Genomic DNA, 18,548 nt, shown 5'->3' with positions numbered 1-18,548 from the left:
CCATGACATTTCCCCTAGGAGGGAGGTTTTGTTTTAACCCTAGTGTCCTAGCAAAATTTCAATTTGAGTAGTTGCAGATGGCCTACTTAAAAATCCTCCTCTTGAATTTTCAGCTGGATACAATTCTGTAATTTCTGCCTGCAAACAATTATGCTGTTAAAGTGCTGCAGAGTTCCACCCCAGAAGTGGCAGCATTTCAATACTGGGTGAAGCAATCCAAACACATCCATCACCTGCTTCCCAGAGGGGGCCTGAGAGGGTTAAATGGAGGAATGTTTACAAACCATGTTGAGATCCTTGGATGGAGAGCGCTAGGGGAGGGCCAAAGTCCCGCTGTGTCTATTTCAACTGTAAGCTCTTGGGGGAAAACACTTTCTCTTCCTCTGTGTTTCTACAGCACACTGGGCCTCTGGTCTTGCTGGGGGCTTGCAGGTGCTAGTATAATAAAAATAGGTCAAATTTTTCCAAGAAGCTCAAGGCAAATGGGATCCATATTCCACTGAATTTCAACAGCTGCCTAATTCCCAGCTAAAATAAATAACACTAACATATTTGGGATTTAAAAGTGAACAGTAAAGCTTTCTAAAGATAGACTGCCCCCATCAAAGCAGTGACACAACATAAGGCGCAGACATGCTGTCTATAAATCTACCTAGAGTGTCTGACTCTGCTACCCATCCCCCTAGTATCTGGGTGCCTTCCACATTAAATCAATAGCAATGGGGAGTCTTTGGCACTTGTTTGCAGAGTCAAAACTGCTCATGTTTCTGATCTGTTTATTTTTAGATGTTATTAATTTCTTCTTTTTCTTGGTGGGAGGGTTGTGAATGTCATTCTTAATTCATCACCATACAGCTGTTGTTAAACGTTTAGGTTCTTACAGACCTGCCAAGACCCAAGTCCGGCATTTCCTGTGACCACAGCAGCAATACTGGGAATTAAACGGTTTCCCTGTCTTAAGGGCACATGATGGCTCAATGATTTTCCAGCAATGGATGTTATGAACTCTGACCCTGGCGAACTGAAAAGCTTTTCAGTTCCCCCTTAACTGTGAACATGGTGGGTTTGAATAGGACTCTTATAGGCATGATGCACAAGGCATTGCTTCCTATGGCAAAAAGCTACATGAAAAGTGCACAGAGGCTTGGGTTTTAAAGGATGATTTTTGAGCCTTAGTCTTACCACAGTCTGAGGCTCTTGGGGCGAGGAACTCTCTGATCCCCAGCTCTGGGAGGAGAGTGTGGCCTAATGGTTAGGGCAGGCCACTGGGAGTCAGGGTTCCTGAGTTCTATTTCCATTACTAAGGTTTTAATAACCTTCCGGGACTACTGAGCACCTTGGTGGCAGGGAAGCAGTCAAAAAAAAAAAAAAATTAAGAGAGAGAGACAGCTGTATAAATAATACAATTAATAGCCACTGGAGACTCTCCAAGAGCTTTGCAGTGAATGCTTATCTACCTAACGACGAAGGGTAGCTCCACCTCCATTTGAGAGCTGGGAAGAGAGAGGCACAGGGAGCTGAGGGACTTGGCCAACGTCACCCCAGAGGACAGGAGCGGAGCCAGGAACAGAACCTAGGTGTCTGGATTCCCAGACTGCTGCCGTAATGGGGGCAAATGGATATCTTCTATACAAACAGCAAAGAGTCCTGTCCAACAAACGGGGTATTCACCCACGGAAGCTCATGCTCCAATACGTCTGTTAGTCTATAAGGTGCCACAGGACTATTTGCTGCTTTTACAGATCCAGACTAACATGGCTACTCCTCTGATATCTTCTATACAGATGCTTTGAAAAGATTGGGTCAAAGGTAAGGTGGTCACCAACAGGAGGCTCAGAAATGCAGGTGGGAATTGCCCTAGCATCTGAATTTCTGCCTGCTGCAATGAAATCATGTGTTCACTGCACTGTTTCAGGAGTGGACAGTTCAATGCAATACGTTCAAGGCTGGGAATCAACAAATACTGTATTCTTTTTCTGGCCTAGAAAAGAGACAACTAAAATTTTTAAATAAAAATAAATACTATTTCACAGCTCACTGTCTGGGAAATTCTGCAGGACATATCTGCAAAGTCTATCAGCATAGTGTTACAATCTGACATCGGTGTGTGGGAGAGATGTAAGACACAGGAGAAAACATTGTCAGATGGTCATTGTACATTTAAACTACACCTTTCATCCTGAAGGATCCCAGAACGCTAGACTAACCAGCTGCAAAACAAACCCAACAGTGGGATTGCTTCACCTGCCACTCTCAGATGCAGCTGACTCTGGGATCAGTGCAACAGCTGCTTAACAGTGCACAGCAACACAAATCACTGCAAAACAATCCAGCATTGGGATTGCTTCACTGACGACAGTTAAATGTGGCTGAATCTGGGGTGGAACGCAAGAGCTGCTTAACAGTGCACAGCATCTCTAAACAACGGTTTAGGGCAGGAAGTGAAGAAACCTGTTCCCAAATGCAGCTGCAAGGGGAATTTAGGCAGACTGGATGTAATGAACAGAACTGGAGAGTAGAAACCAGGACTATCCCTCAAATCTCATAAAGAGACCAGGAGATCTTAATGACTGTAAGAAGTCGTAAACTCCTTTCTGTGTGGTCAAGCTCCAGTGTTCAAATATTATGAGTTTGGTCCCAACAATCATGAGACAGGCCTTAAAAAAAAAAAAACCCACCACACAGGATTTTTTTTTTTTTTGGAATAAAATAACGTTTATGTTATTCAACATTTTATTTGCTTTCTGATTTATGAGCCTTTAGGATTCATGCTTTTCAGCTTCTTTCTGCAGCCACGAAGGCTGAAAAATTATTTAAAAAAGAAGAAAGCTGAGATCCTCATGGAATCACATGACTCCAAGAGCTGAGGCTTTAAGAAACACACCCAATAATGTGAGACGCAGGATAAAAGCGTAAGCGCTGGGGACAAGGCCAGACGGGCATTTGTCCAGAAGATGGCCACTCTAGCAGCACATCATGTGCAGAGAGCACGCTGTGTTCAGAACTGACTCAGTAGAAGAGTAGTCCCTAATAAGCCACTAACACCACTTCTTGGGTCGCCCATCCAAGTACTGACCTGGTTTGGCTCTGTTTAGCTTAGGGGATACAAAAGACTCTCAGTCCAGGATGGTGAAAATTGGGAAGGGCCACTTCACTCCTCTGAGAGTCAGACTCTCGGGGAAGCTCTCTGCTCCAGTCAGAGAGATATGGAGGCCCATACAGCTCAAGAGTCGTCTTGTGGTTAAGGCATTAGAGTGGGACTCCCTGTGTGATCTGTGAAATGGCGAGAATAACCCTTCCTTTCACACCCACACAGCTATTTAGACTCAATTATTCAGGGAAGGGACTCTCGCACCTGTGTGTATGCAGCTCCTGGCACAGTGGAACTCAGCTGGAGGTCTCTAATACAAATAATAATCATACTTTAAGATTCCTCCAGAGGTCCCGGGTGGTACTTCAAATGGGAATGTAAATGTTACAGGGTTTTTATGTGGAAGGCAAATAAAAATACCTCCCGCTTCTGTGCTAAGCCACCTGGTGGCCATCCACCATATTTAATTCACACCTGTGCCATCGACACAGTATCTAAGCCTTCCCCAGAAATCCAGCCCCTCGTGGCTATCAAGGAGTGCACAGCACCCGGAGAACAAGGACGTCAGCCCAAATGTCCTGACCGAATTTCAACACGGAAAAATTTTGCCTTCCTAACATCGCTGAGGTAGTTTCAATTGGACACGGGATTCTTCTTCACTTGCTAGCTTACAATGCTGACAGCACACTACTGGTGTGTGCTGTTCAATGGCTGCTGCATTCCAGCCCAGAAGTGGCTGCACAGCAGTGGTGGAGGCCAGGATTGCCTACCTATAGTCTGGGGGGGTTAATACTTACCTGCTTCTGGAATATGCTTTGAGAGCCTCAGATGGCAGGTGCGGTGGCCAAAGCTATTCCGGTGGTGGAGGGCCAGGAAGGCATGTGGGCAAGCAGAGTCATGTTCCTACAGGAGACCTTACCTAATGCCGTTCCTAGCTGTAAATGGTCATGTACGCTGGATCAATGGTGGTGGTAACAGGTGGATATGGGACAGATGGAGGGGAGGAGGAGACAGACAGGAGGGAAGTCAGACAGGTGGCATTTCTATGCAGTTGAAGGAAGCGTTAAGTAAATGATGCAGGAAATCCAAGCCACGATGATAAAAAGTTTGGTACCTGCTCGTTGGGACGGAGCGGGAGCAGGGCTTAGAGTGATCACAATAACTGGATTGGGAAAAGGAAGAAAAAAAACAACACGATAAATCACAACAGAAACAATCGAGTCATCAAAAGAAATCAAATCATATTCCAGGCGGGGGGGCGAACTGATTCCAGGGTAAGGGATGGAGAATGGTGAGAAACTAACAGAGGGCGACAGATAAGGTAAAAAATGGGATGCACCATACAGTGAAGTAACTCAGAGCCCTGGGCAGCCATTCCCCAAGTGTCTCAAATGTGCAGGCAGCAGCTGTTCCCTTCCCATCTCCTTCCACTGCAGCAAACTCTCTGTAGACCATTCCTCTATGCTGGTGCCCCAGCCTCCCCGCCAACCTACCTGGGTCATGTCCCTATTACCTCCCTCCCATTAAGTAAGGCATGTTCTGCCCCATCACACTGTTTGGGCTGCTTACAATTTGGAGAGGCTCATGATTCCACCTCCTTCTCAACAGAGTCTGCAGGATTAATCTAAGTCCTGAAGGAACCGTTGTGATCATCTGGTCTGACCCCCTGAACAACAGAGGCCACATTTCACCCACTCAATCACGCATCAAGTCCAATAACTTCTGGTTAAGCCAGGGCAGGAGCTTTTAGAAATATGTCAAATCTTGGAATTATAGACTTCAGGTGACAGAGAACCCACAACAGCCTTTGGTAAATTGTTCCAATGGTTAATTCCGCTGCACCTTATCCTAGTCTGAATTTATCTTTCAATCACTGCATCAAGCGATGCCTTTGTCTGATAGATTAAAGAGCCCTCTACTATCAGAACTCATCTCCCCACTTACAGACCATGATCAAGCCAGCTCCTAATCTTTCTGACAATCTATGAGAGATTGTGCTCCTCATGTCTCTTCCAGACCCTCTTCCCAATTCTGAACCTTTTCCAATTTTCAACATTCTTTTTGAAGTGTTGACATCAGAACTGGATGCAGCATCTGGCAATGCTCTCACTAATACTGTATACTGAGGTAACACCATCTCACTGCCCCTACTTGATATTCCCCTATCTATAAAGCTAAGCAGCGCAATAGCCCTCAGCCACAGCACCACACTGAGAGCTCACGTTCAACTGATCATCTCTAATGACCCAGAGTTCTTTTTAGAGAAACTGCTTTCCTGGATACAGTCCCCCATGCCATTACAATGACCTACATTCTTTGTTCCTAGGTGTATGATCTTCCATCAGGCTGTACTAAAAACATATGTTGATCAAATGAGTCCAGCTCACCAAGAGATCCTGACCACTCTGTATAACTGACCTGTCCTTACCACTACTCACCATTAAACCAACCCTTGCGTCAGCTGCAAATTTTCCCAGCACGCATTTTATCTCCTAGATCACTGACAAATAGCACTGGACCAGGAACATTGGACCAATTACTTCTGGAGATCTAGCAATTAGCCAGCTTCCAATCCATTTAGTACTGGCTGCACTGATTTCATACAGTACCAACATGTTACACACACAAAGCACAGCAGGGGTCTCCCAGATTCCAAGGCCAGAAGGGACCCTTGTGATCATCTAGTCTGGCCTCCTGTATAACAGGCCAGAGACCTGCCCCAAAATCATTCTTAGGGCAGAGCTTTTACAAAACCATCCAACCTTGATTTAAAAATCGTCAGTGATGGAGGATCCACTGCAACACTTGGTAAATTGTTCCAATGGTTAGCTACTCTCTGTGTAAAATATACACCTTATTTCAACTTTGTTCCTGGCTGCTTAAAGTGGTACAGCAGCAGAGAGTCCTGTGGCACCTTACAGACTAAGACGTATTGGGGTACGAGCTTTTGTGGGTGAATACCCACTTCGTCAGATGCATGCACAAAGTGGGTATTCTGCCACGAAAGCTCATGCTCCAATCCATCTGTTAGTCTATAAGGTGCCACAGGACTCTCTGCTGCTTTTACAGATCCAGACTAACACGGCTACCCCTCTGATACAGTTGCCTGACAGGATTAAGAGACAGTAGCTCATCACCAAGTTCATCAGGTCTGGAAATTTTGCTTGAGACTCTCTCTGACAGATGCAGGCAGGCGTCTGTCAAATCATTCGCCATAATTACAACCCCAGAAGGCATACGCCTGACTTTTCCACCCCTCCCCCAACCTCAACAGAAGTGGTCACCCCCACCTCACATTACCCCTCACTGCCCAGCTCAGTGAGCGTCCTGTAAAAGGAGAATTAAATGAAGTGCAGAGAACTGTACAGAATCCAAAACGGGTAGCAGATGCACACGTAGGCACAAAGCACAGCTCTGCTCTGAAGAGCAACTTCACTCACAGAGGCAGGCCTGAGGAGTATATGTGCTGGAGTCCGATCCGCTGACTGAAATAACTAAAATAAAATTTCCCTGTTTTTTCTCCTCCTAGCCCATAGGGAGCGCTGGATTCACTTCCTTCTTGTGTATCACCAGGATGGTTTAACTTCCAATCAATTATGCCTGGACAAATGCACTAAGGGGACAGGAAACACCAAGAGTCACTTGATGCCCAAGGAGGAATGGATCCAGCTTGACTCAGACCCCAGGCTTAGTTTGTAGCACTGGAAATTAAGGGACGGCCATGCTCATCTGACTGGGAACCACTAAGACACAATGAACATATAGCCCCCTTCCCCGGGGCCATTTGGACAGTCATTTCTCAGTTGTACTCTAAGTGGATGTGTTCACATCTTCAAATAAGAAGGTGAACGTCAGCAGCTCTTTCATGTCTCTGCCAAAATGTAGTTCAGGGTCTTGAAGCTTCTCCTGCTCCATGAGCAGCAGAAGCCTTAGGGTTAGGTAGGGTCAATCCCTGACCCGAAGAGCTTATGGTCCAAGATGCAACGAATGCAGCCTTGCCAACTGATTTAACTGCTCTGTAATGTTCCTTCAGGCCCCACTCTTGGGAGTTGTGTGTGTACAGGAGAGTCTCCTCTTTCATTTTTTGAAAAGAAAATAAGTTGGGGGGGCTCTGAAAAAGTGACCCCTCCCTTCCGCCCCCCCAAAACAGCTCCAAAACCAGAAGGCAAATAAGAAACATCAAATTCATATTTTTTTCCAAATCTCATGTTTTTTATGCCAGTCTCATGATTGGGGGTGGGGCTGGCCTATGATTTTTACGGCAGGTGGTACCACAAACCACAAGCTCAAAAAATGGGAATAAGAACAAAGGTTAACATAGGCCAGATGTGGACACAGCTGGAAGGCGCTGTGTTGGTTTGATTTCTTTTATATGTAAATAAGAAATATAAAAGATCAAGAGCAAAAATCTCTGCTGGCTTTCTTTGTACTGGTACCAAAGCTGGAAAGCACTACTGTGATCATGTAGTCTGACCTCCTATACAACACAGGCCGCAGAACTTCCCCAAAATAATTCCTTTTGGGATAGAACTGATCTTTAAACAAGCATCCAATCTTGATTTTAAAATTGCCAGTGATGGAGAAATACAAGAAAGAAAGAAAATAAATGGAATGAAAGAAAATAATGCAAACTCGGGCAAGGTTAATCCGACCTACAGGCCAACCACCCACTAGATGGCAGGGATGTCATGGCCAGGACAAGCCATGGACAGGAATGAATGGTAATGCTGTACTGCTCCCAGTGTCTGCAAAGATGCTCTGGGATTAAAAGAAGAAAAAAGGGATGGAGAATCCACCGTAGCCCTTGGTAAGTTGGTCCAATGGTTAATTACCCTCACTGTTTAAAAAAAAAAAAAAAAAAAAAAAAAAATCTACCCCTTATGCATGTTATACCTTTGTCTGCTAGACTGAAGAGCCCATCATCAAATATTTGTTGCTGATGTAGGTACTTACAGACTGTGATCAAGCCACCCCTTAACCTTAGGTTTGTTGAACTAAACAGATCGAGCTGCTTGTATCTATCAGCTGGCATTTGCCTATAGGCATCTCTGGATCTCAAGAAGGGATCTGAAGCAAAACAGGATTTGCAGACAAGTTTAGAGGGGCTGTATCATGCCTAGGAGGATCAAAAACGTTTGTGAGAGAAAAGTGTTCACATCAACCTTTTAAACTCATCATTTCCTCCCCCTGCCCCCGGTTTCTTCACTCGCAGTGTCTAGTAACAGACCTGCCACTTTCAATCCATTAGAGGCAGCATACCCAGGGCAAACTGCTTCAATCATTTCTTTGAACTGTTCTTCTTTTGTGCCAGTAATACTACACACAAAATGATTCTCTACCATCTGATAGTTGTTATGCCATAATCACTCACTGATCTTCATCCTCGTCACAAACGGCAAACTAAGACCATTTGTGAATGAAGAGAGCAGGAACTTACACAATCACTGTGGCTACGGTCTTGACAACAGCAACCTCAAAAAATGCCTTGCTTCAGGATCACGTATTTTGTTCATTTATTTCAATAGCAAGAGTTTCATTCAATGGGACATTTGATCTTAAATCCAAAGAAACCAATTTTCTAGTCTTTTAGAGATGGGCACAAATCCCTTCTCTCTTGTTGCTCAACAACTCTTAGCAATGTTCACACTTTATTTCAGAAGAATGATCAAATTTTGTGATTTCAGCCTATTTTGATTGCTTGCTTTCTACCCTTCCCTTCAATACTAGGCAGATCCAGTCAGGAAAACTCATGCTGATAGCTACAGCATCCATTTGCAGCACTGATCAGTGGTTTTCACATTTATGACAGAATAAGAATAGCCTAGAACAGTCTTCCAATAGGAGTAAAGGGAGCTAACTACCTAATTCGCTTTAAGATGGAGCTTGTTGAATTTATGAACAGGATGATATGCTGGCGTTGCTTGCGACAGTAGGAGACTGGACTTCTCAAACCAGGAGGACCCTTCCAGTCCTATGCTCCGAAACCACCTTCAACCTGAATTCAGCACGGATGACAGAGAAAGTAAGATGAGCTGGCTAGCTTCATACAGAAGCTCACCATCAGATCCACCTCCTTGCAGTTCCTAGATGCTAATAAACCAAAACCCACTAATGGTTCACTCCCGTCTCTTCAATATCCCGATTCCACCCCTTCAAACCTTTCCCTGTATGTTTGACAGATAATTCTCCACTTGTTTCTTAATAGATCTAATAAAAGTCTCTCTTAATGTTCTCAAAGCTTCCCTTTAAAATAGCCACACTTTTCCTTTACAGAAAGCAACTGAAGCCTGATGTTTCCAAATATCTTCCTTACTGATGCTAGGTTCAGAGAAATACTTCACAGAGGAAATGCTGTTTAAAAAAAAAATGAAAAAAAACTAAAACACCCAAGAAATACACTGGGCTGAAGTGGTTTTTGTTTTCTGGTTTCTTCACCAGAGCACATTTCTCTCTCGTTTACTCAATTTAACCCAACAGCACAAGGGAACATCCCAGTAGCAAGTCTGTTTTAGATTGTGAAGTTACATGGGAGGGGTGGGTCTCTGGTGTGCGCCACCCACCACCTGCAAACTGGTCACAGAATTCAGGCCCTGCAGCTTTAAGAAAGACCTCAGCTGAGCAAGGAGAAATAGAAAACTGAACTCAGCACTGAGTGGTTTAATAAGCCCTTCAATACTGGATTCAGTTAAAATGCAGCAATCTACACGTCCTTCCATTAAGATTTGGGCTTGATCCTATAAGCCTTCCTTTACTGAAGTGTGCAGTCCTGCTGTCTTCAATGGGATTACTCACCCGAGTGCAGGCTGCAGGATTAGGCCCAGCAAGTTACTTTTGTTCACCTTCAAGCATAGACCATGCTCCACAGGCAACAGAGCTTAGCTGCCCAACAGGTTGGTTCTGGAAAGTAGTATCAGCTTCAGCTAAGGCTATAGGATGCTGGTGGCTATAGCAGCAAGCCTCCTATTCGGGCCTCCACTACAGTGCATGCAGTTAAATCTACCACTTCAAGAGTCTCAAGGCTATCTGAGAAGAAAGACATCACGAACAGAGCAACCAAAAAGCACAGTCACCTCTGGGGGAGTCTCTCATAAGACTGATCAGCATTGTGCAAACTATCCCAGGCAACACTGTTCTTGGGGGAGGCAGACATCATTTCAACAGTCACACAAGAGCTGTTTACAGCTCTCGCCGATTCATTTAGCCCAAATATAAAGAGGCAGCATTTCTGCCAGCAGCTATTGATGCACAGTCCGCATGAGTCACCAGAGGGCAATGCCGATGGGCCAAACATCTCTCAGTCCTGGTTTCACAGCATGGAATCTCAGCCATCTCTGAGGACAGCATCAGTATCCCAGAGCCCTCTAACTGGAGCGGACAGATTCCCTTAGTGTCCAATGAATAACAATCTATTTCAGAGTTTAAGGCCAGAAGAGGCCAATTCAATCCTCTAGTCTGCTCTTTTCACCTATCACAGGCCATTAAATTCCATCCAGTTACTTCCTGTAATGAACTCAACACCTTGGGTTAGACTAAAGCATGCCCAGATGTTCCCAGCAGGCAATCCACACTCTGTACAGCTGAGAAAGGTGAAAAAAAACCCAAGGTCCCTATCAGAGGATTCAGTTGTGTAGCCTGTTTACAAGACAATGAAGGGAGAAAGAGGGTTTGCCTGCCAGAGGGGAGGAGGAGGAATTCAAGTGGCACATAGCAGCCATGAGGTGACACAGAAGAAGATTTAGCTTGATTGGTGGGGGGACAACTTCCCAACAAGAAGAGCTATTAGACTGTAGAAGGGTCTTGAGGAAAGCAGCAGAAGCCTCAAATTTGGGACATTTAAACTGAAAATTAGCGAAATTCCACACGGAACAATCCTCCACTGGCCTCCCTAGGGAGTTGGAAATTTTTCCATATTAGACCTAGCAAAGCTCTTTCATCTCTAAGGCACTGATCCATCCAAGGGACTCAACACAGGCAAAAGAGTCTACTCGTACAGATCTTTTTAAGACCACAAGAACGACCATATTGGGTCAGACCAATGGTCCATCTAGCCCAGTATCCTGTTTTCTGACAATGGCTGGTGCAAAATGCTTCAGAGGGAATGGACAGAACAGGGCAATTACTGAGTGATCCATCCCCTGTCATTCTGTCCCAGCTTCTGAGAGTCAGAGGCTTTGGGACACCCAGGGCATGGGGTTTTGTCCCTGATCATCTTGGCTAATAGCCATTCATGGACATATCCTCCATGAACTTATGGATTTTTTCTTTTGACCCCAGTTATACTTTTGGCCTTCATAACAGCCCCTGGAAATGAGTTCCACAGTTTGACTGCATGTTGTGTGAAGTACTTTCTTATGTTGGTTTTAGACCTGCTGCCTATTAATTTCATCGGGTGACCCCGGTTCTTGTGTTATGTGAAAGAGTAAACAACACTTCCTTGGTTACTTTCTCCGCACCATTCCTGGTTTTATAGACCTCTATCAGATCCCTCTTTACTTATATCTTTTAGAAGCTGAACAGTCCCCTGTCTTTTTTAATCTCTCCTATATGGAAGTTGTTTCATACTCCTAATAATTTTTCTTGCCCTTCTTTTGATGCGCCAGGTTGTAAGATGCTGCAGGCAACGTGTTGATTACAAACGGGGACTGTCATTTGTTCAGATTTTAAAGGGACAACAGCCGGCCAAAAGTCATCCTGTGCTGGATTCCTGACACACACCTGAGATCATTAATGGCAATTTTTTCTTTCCAACGCTTGCGCCTCCGCAATTTGGCACAAACTGAACTTCAGACTGGTCAGTTTCGACTTTTGTTTGCAGTTGGTTTCACTTTTCGGTTCTTAGGTGTGTTGTTGGCCTTGCACACAGGAAGATATCTGCCATCCAAAGCGAGGAAAATAACCCTTTTCTTTTATTTAAAGATAAACCACAACACTTAATAGCAGATTAAGTATTTTTTTTTTATAATCACCAAAAATGCTTCTAGACCAGTACTGACAAGTGTCTCTAAAAACTGTTTGCAGTAGAAGAGTTTAGTGTATAGACAAAGCCATCTGAACCCTTTTAAAAAAAAAGGGTATTTTATCCTCAGACACCACATCAGGGTATTCTCTAGGCAGCATGGTCCAGCCAGTCAGTGTGGTGCACTGGACAGCAGATGGACTGGCACTTGGGAGATCTAGGGTCTATTCCTGGCTCTGCCACTGACCTACTGGGTAATCTTGGGCCTGTCTCTTACCCTCTACATGCTTCTGTTTCACCTCCCACCCATGGCTGTTTAGATGATAAACTCCTCAGGGCAGTGACTGTCCCTCACTATGTGTATGAACAGAAACCAACACAATGAGACTCCTTGCTGGAAAGGGCATGTAGGTACCACTGGAATATAAATAATACTCTAAAAATTGTCATTTGGTAAATAAGCTCATTTCTTTTTTTGTCACTAATGCTAATGGTGCTTATAACAAATGAGATGATTTTTAAAGTCCAATTTACTTGTCACTATTTATGCTGATTGTTTTCGTATTTAACTCAACCTGGGCAATGAAAAGGCAACTACAGCCTGTGTCACTCACAGATTCTCAGCCTTGGGTTGCAGACACTCCATGTTTAGACATGAGAGTCCCCACTGCAATTTTAAGCCAAACACTGTGCTGCTTTTACAAAACTGAATTAGAAACCAGATCAGTTTTCTTTATTCCTTCAGACTCTCCTTCGTTACTGTGCCAGCTCAATCCACTAGCATGGCTGTCGTCCAGAACCAATCTGGACAATTCTTCTGGATACTAACCCTTCAGTGGGCAGATCGGCATTCTGGCAGGGTTCTAGAATTCCCAGGATATAAAGCCTTCTTGAACTGCGGATCAAGAATGGCAAATCAACAGTGCCCAGACATGGATGCACCCATTGCCGGTGTTAAGTGGGCTTCCTGAGAGCCCTTTAGACATTTCTATGAAAACTCTCTTTGCTGAGCTTCTCGAATAAGCAAAACTGTGATTCCCTATCTCGGCATTTCCAGTTCCCTCATATAACAAGCCAAGAGAGCCAAGCCAAGCACCAAATGGCCAGCACCAGGGCCTGAGCTTAGCAGCCTGCCCACCCTCGTTACTGATTTTCAATACCAGGGAAGCAACATGCCAATAAGCTTCAAAAAGGCAGGACACAGCAAAGCCTTCCTGCTCTTCCAGCCCAACAGATGAATTCAAGGAAGATAGGCAACCTGGGCAGCAAGGCCAGAGATCTGAGGACCAGCTGATGGGTTGTTTCTTTTGGGGCAACAGAATGGTGGGAGCAAGGAGGAAGTGAGCAGCTAAGACAAGCACAGATTTCACTAAAGGATTTGGTCCTGTCTCCAAGCAGGATAAAAGCCCCAATAGGGTGCTTCTCATCTATACTCATTGGGGCCCAAATGCAAGATTGCTTCCTACAGTACATTCTCCAAGGCTCTGTCCAACCTAGTGTCAATGTCAAGGGGACTTTTACCATATTGCCTTGGTAAGACCGTTGCACAGGCTAGTGCACTGGTTCTCAACCAGGGTTACGTGTACCCTTGGGAGTATGCAGAGGTCTTCCAGAGGGTACCTCAGCTCATCTAGATATTTGCCTAGGTTTACAACAGGCTAAATAAAACGCACTAGCAAAGTCAGTACAAACTAAAATTTCATACAATGACTTGTTTATACTGTACTATGTACACTATACACTGAACTGGAAGTACAATATTTATATTCAGTTGATTTTATAATTATATTGTAAAAATGAGCAAGTCAGCAATTTGTCAGTAATAGTGTGTTATGACACTTTTGTATTTTTGTGTGTGATTCTGTAAGCAAGTAGGTTTTAAGCGAGGTGAAACTTGGGGGTACGCAAGACTAATCAGACTCCTGAAATGGGTACAATAGTCTGGAAGGGTTGAGAGCCACTGGGCTAGTAGCTCTCACAGGCAGGAAGTCTTCCCTTAACATTCAGCCTATTCCTCCAAGTCATGTCCTGTTGAAGCATCCTAAATAATAATTATTTTTGGTACCTACACCCTTCAAGTCCTTATAGACTCACAAGTCCACCCCTTAACTGCGGTCTTGCAAAAAAAATGAGCAGTACTTTGTCAAAAGGCTCGAAAAAAGGATTATTTTCATCCTCATTTTACAACTGGGGTAACTGAAGTATGGAGAAATGACTTGCCCAGCGTAACACAGTAAACCAGGTTTAGAACCCAGGAGTCCTCAACTGTTGGAGCCTAGGCCTAAGCGTCTAGACATCAATGCCCACGTTAAGTGAGATGATATCCAAGATGAGCACCTATCCTCTCACCCACAGCATGGATCTTTTCATACAAGAGCTGAACTGGCCCTGGTTCAACTGGAGTTGGATGGAACCATTTTTTAATCAAATGAACTTTCATCATCAAAGCTGAAACATTTTGTGGACATGTATTGGTTTTGACCATCATCTGGAAGGTTTTTTGGTCCAGGACTTGAAAGACAGAGACCCTCACACTCTATAGCCTGATGGCCCAGGTTCAAGTCCTCACTTTGCCCGATTTAGAATGATCTGGGATGAAGAACTCTGCTCTGTATCAGGTAGAGCAGGAACTAGAACACAGGTCTTCCACATTCCAGCCCAGTGCCCTAACCACCAAGCTATACAGCATGAGACACTCACATGCTTCTCCACCACCCCTCCACCTACATGGGCCCAAAAACCTCCTTGAATAGAAAACCTCAACTTTTGATCCAAAACCAGACATAACAATTTCATGTTCACAAAAATGTTGGAAAGACTTTGCTTGTATTCCAACATGGAACAAAAATGAATTTCAAAAGATGCCACAACACAGAATCATCGTCCTCCTGACACTAGAGCCATCTACATTCCAACCTATGCCGACAGCGAGCCTGACGTTCCAAGGTAACAAGTGTCTTCAGTTGCCATTGAAGCAATGGGAATCCAGGATGCTCATTGCCTTTCTCTGTCTCACTGTCACTAAGAGAAAGCATTAAAATCTCTCTCTCAAACACAGTCCATGTTTAGTGCATACAGATCAGCCTTTGAAAGTTCTACTTGTACTTGGCAAGTAGATAGTTGATTTTTCATCATCTCCATGGTACAGCTGAGCAAGTATATTGGGTTACTAGACAGTAAATTTCTATGATGATTTTCTGAGACTGGTATAGATCAGCTTAAAATTAATTTATTAATTTTTTGGCTTAAAACAAAAAAAAAAAAAAACTCAGATAGCACTCATCCAATGAACAGTTTCAAGGTGGTGATACACAATTAACTGGGGAGATGGACACCAACTCTGTGCCATGGAGGAAAAGAAGCGAAGCAGCTGCTAAGAGCCTGCTTGACGAGTAACTTTTGAAAACTCATCACCTTGCAATCGCTCTCCAGAAATTATTGCTGGATAGGTAACTGGGCCAGCAGCAGAATCTAGTACTCCCAAGCCTTGTTGTGAGCATATAATCATGTAACCATCATTTAATTACACAATCCACTTTCTAATAATTTAAAAAGCCCTCATCACAATATCTGAGCTGCTCATACTCATTAAGGGACTTTACCCTCATAGAAGCCCTGTCAAGCTGGGTGGTATTATCAACATATTACAGATGGGAGACCTGAGTTCAAATACTGCCTTAGGCACAGGCCTTGAGTCACTTAATCTACCCAGTGCCTCAGTCTCCCAAGTCCTAGTCCACTGCCTTATTCACTATTAGAACATGCTTTCTACCCTCATTCCTTCACACAAGGCTTCAGAGGTAAAAGCACTGTTCCTCCTCTCTAGTTGACTAGCCTGAACACAAAGCAGAAAGGACACACAAACATTTCCACATCTATCTATCTATCTATCTCACTTGATTATGCAACTGACTAACATTTGCCTTTTGGTAGCCTTGAGTGTGCCACAAGTCAGTTTGCACCGACACAGACATATTCACCACATGCTGCAAGTCTGGCTGAGGTGCCAGATGACAGGATAAGAACAGACTAACATTTACACCCAAATCACTGCATGCTCAGAATATTAAAAAAAAAAAAAAAAAATCAGACTCTATCCCACCCATAAAGATCATCTACCTTATTCCCACACCCACCAATTCAGGATCTTGCACACATACCCTCTCCTAAGGCCTCAGGAGATGACCCCCCCAAAAGCACTTTCATCATTAATGTTGACAGGGCACATATGGGGAACCCCTCATCCTGTCTCCAAACAAATGGGATGCCACATACCAGGCAACCTGACCAACTCACTCTCTCCTCACTCACCCTGCATAGTTAATGGCCTCTCCCTTCTCCTCCTCGTATAAGCCTGGTGGTAGGGGGCAACACTGGTTCTTGTCATCTCTACCTGAACATCCCTCTCCCACATATACAGCAAGCAGCAATCCCTGCTGTACTGTACCCCATGCCTCTTGGGGAGGTCCTTATTCACCTCAAAATTCCCTTTTCTCCCAGAATATGGAGAGACTCCCAATCATCCTTCCACCTCTCATTCCCCCCCCCCCCACAACTGATTGTGATCCCAGTCCCACCTATTCTCCTCCTTCCATCACAAACAAAACTGTCACAAAGAGTGGGGTCCCATCTGCTGGTCCCACACCCTTCTCCCCTCCATCATGGCCCACCACGCTGCTCAACTCCAAAAAACAACCTCTTCAGCCCAGATCCCTCCTTTTCCCTGGAACAGTCCCTTCCCACCTCATCCCAACTGCAGGCCCACCTCTATCAGATTCCCAACCCCCTCCCCACCCAGGGCTCTCCCTATCCCCCTTCTCCAACCCCCCAACTCCCATCCCCGAAACTCACCTTGCCCCCTTTCCCTGCACAGATCCCTGTGGCTACTCTCTCACCCCCACCCCACCTGTCATCCCAAAGGCCCTTCACAGCCCTTGCTCACGGGCCTCAATCCCCTCCCCCTCACTCAAGTCCCGCCCCTCCCTAACCCCCCCCAGACCCCTCCCCTCCAGAGCCCCAGTCTTCAAGCGCCCCCTGCCACGGGGCCCCCTACCCCGACCCTTACACCTCGGACTCCTCCCCTCGCGCTCCTGTCAGCCCGGGGTCCCTCCCAGACCCCCAGAGCTCAGACCCCTCCCCTGCCAACCTCGCCCCCCTCAGGCCCCGCCCCGGGGCCCCTGTCATCGCCAGGGCCCCTCCTCTCGCGCCCCCCCTTACTGGGCCGGGCCCGGGCTGGGCTGATCTCCAGGTTCAGGTCGATCTTCCGCCGGGCCTCCCGGTTCTCCTGCTTCAGCTTGGCCTCCAGGCGGGACAGCTTCTGCTCCAGTGAGGACGCCGCCATCTTCCCCCGGAGCCAGCGCCGCCTCGCAGCCAGAATACACAAACACCGCACTGCGCAGGCGCGGCATGAGCCTGCCGAGCCGCCGTACCGCCTGGGGAGCCGGACTGCGCAGGCGCGGAATTGAACCAGCTGCGCCGCCGTAATCCCGCCACACACCCACCACCTACGAGGGGCTTTTATACGCATGCGTCCGCGTGCAACTCTCTGACGGAGCCCCCTGCGCGTTGAGGCGAGGCCCTCGAACAGAATAGGGACCGCATGCGCCGTGATGATCACGCAGCGTCACCTGCTGGCAAAATTCTTGCACTGCAGGAGGCGCTAAAGTGTAATACGCATGCGCATAGCGTCCATGGCCCCCAACGGCTATAACCCTTCGAAGACTCCGCTGCGCATACGATTCTGGTGCCCTCTTGTGGTTGTTCGTGGGTATTTCAGCCTGCGTAGCCTGGTGGGGCAACTCTTAATGCGCATGCGCTCCCAATCAGCTGGTTGGAGACTCCAGGGTTTGGGTTTTAGGGAGACCCTCCACCTCTATCCCCCGCAAGGGAATCCTGCCCCTCGCCCATCTCCCCCTCCCCCCGCAGCATGGGGAACCTGCCGCTCCCCCAACACTCCCCAGTCTAGCAGTGGTGCCTCCGCCTGTGACCAACTGGGAATGTTTTTAATGTTTTCTCTGAATCCTGTCTTGGTGCCTCAGTGTCCCCATGGCAGTTCCTAAGTATCTGGCAGAGCAAAGGGCCAGTGCACCTAAATGCCTGACACTCTGTCTCCTAGCAACTGATGGCCTGGGCCCCTCCTCTGCAAAGGTGCCAGCTGAAGGTGTTGGAGACAAAGGGATCAGGTGACCTCCTGGCCCGGGAAAGGGGCTGAGCAAAGGAGGAGGGGCTGGAGGGGGCTGTCAGGCTAAAGCTGCCTGGGGAGGAGGAGTGAAGTGCAGACATGGGGTCTGGCTCACTGCCCCCCCAGAATGGACCCAGCCGAGGGGTCTGGTTCGCTGTATCTACAAGCTCTGTTTTAGACCCTGTTCCTGTCATCGAATAAACCTCTGTGTTCCTGGCTGGCTGAGAGTCACGTCCGACTGCAAAGTGGGGGTACAGGACCCTGTGGCCCCCCCAGGACCCCGCTGGGGTGGACTTGCTGTGGGACGCGCACGGAGGGGC

The 18,548-nt window shown here is 46.2% G+C and overlaps 1 protein-coding gene across 6 annotated transcripts in view; it reads right to left on the bottom strand.

Moving 5' to 3' along the window:
- MAP2K7 (mitogen-activated protein kinase kinase 7) overlaps positions 1 to 17,512 on the bottom strand; it is a 52,187-nt gene extending 34,675 nt beyond the window's left edge. Inside the window, exons 1-2 of one of the 6 annotated variants that reach the window (XM_050925902.1) lie at positions 17,265 to 17,512; positions 4,206 to 4,253 (exon numbers count right to left, since the gene is read on the bottom strand). In XM_050925902.1, coding sequence (XP_050781859.1) covers positions 4,206 to 4,253; positions 17,265 to 17,388 — 172 coding nt within the window. In that variant the 5' untranslated portion in view covers positions 17,389 to 17,512. The remainder of the gene's footprint in view (positions 1 to 4,205; positions 4,254 to 17,264) is intronic. The other 5 variants (XM_050925907.1, XM_050925903.1, XM_050925904.1 and 2 more) reach the window with 5 other exon arrangements.
- Between the last annotated feature and the right edge of the window lie 1,036 nt (positions 17,513 to 18,548).

The sequence above is a fragment of the Gopherus flavomarginatus genome, chromosome 16, assembly GCF_025201925.1.
Source record: "Gopherus flavomarginatus isolate rGopFla2 chromosome 16, rGopFla2.mat.asm, whole genome shotgun sequence".
In the NCBI taxonomy this organism is placed as follows: domain Eukaryota; kingdom Metazoa; phylum Chordata; order Testudines; family Testudinidae; genus Gopherus; species Gopherus flavomarginatus.
The sequence above is the reverse complement of the archived record's forward strand: the minus strand, read 5'-3'. Positions and strand labels throughout refer to the sequence as shown.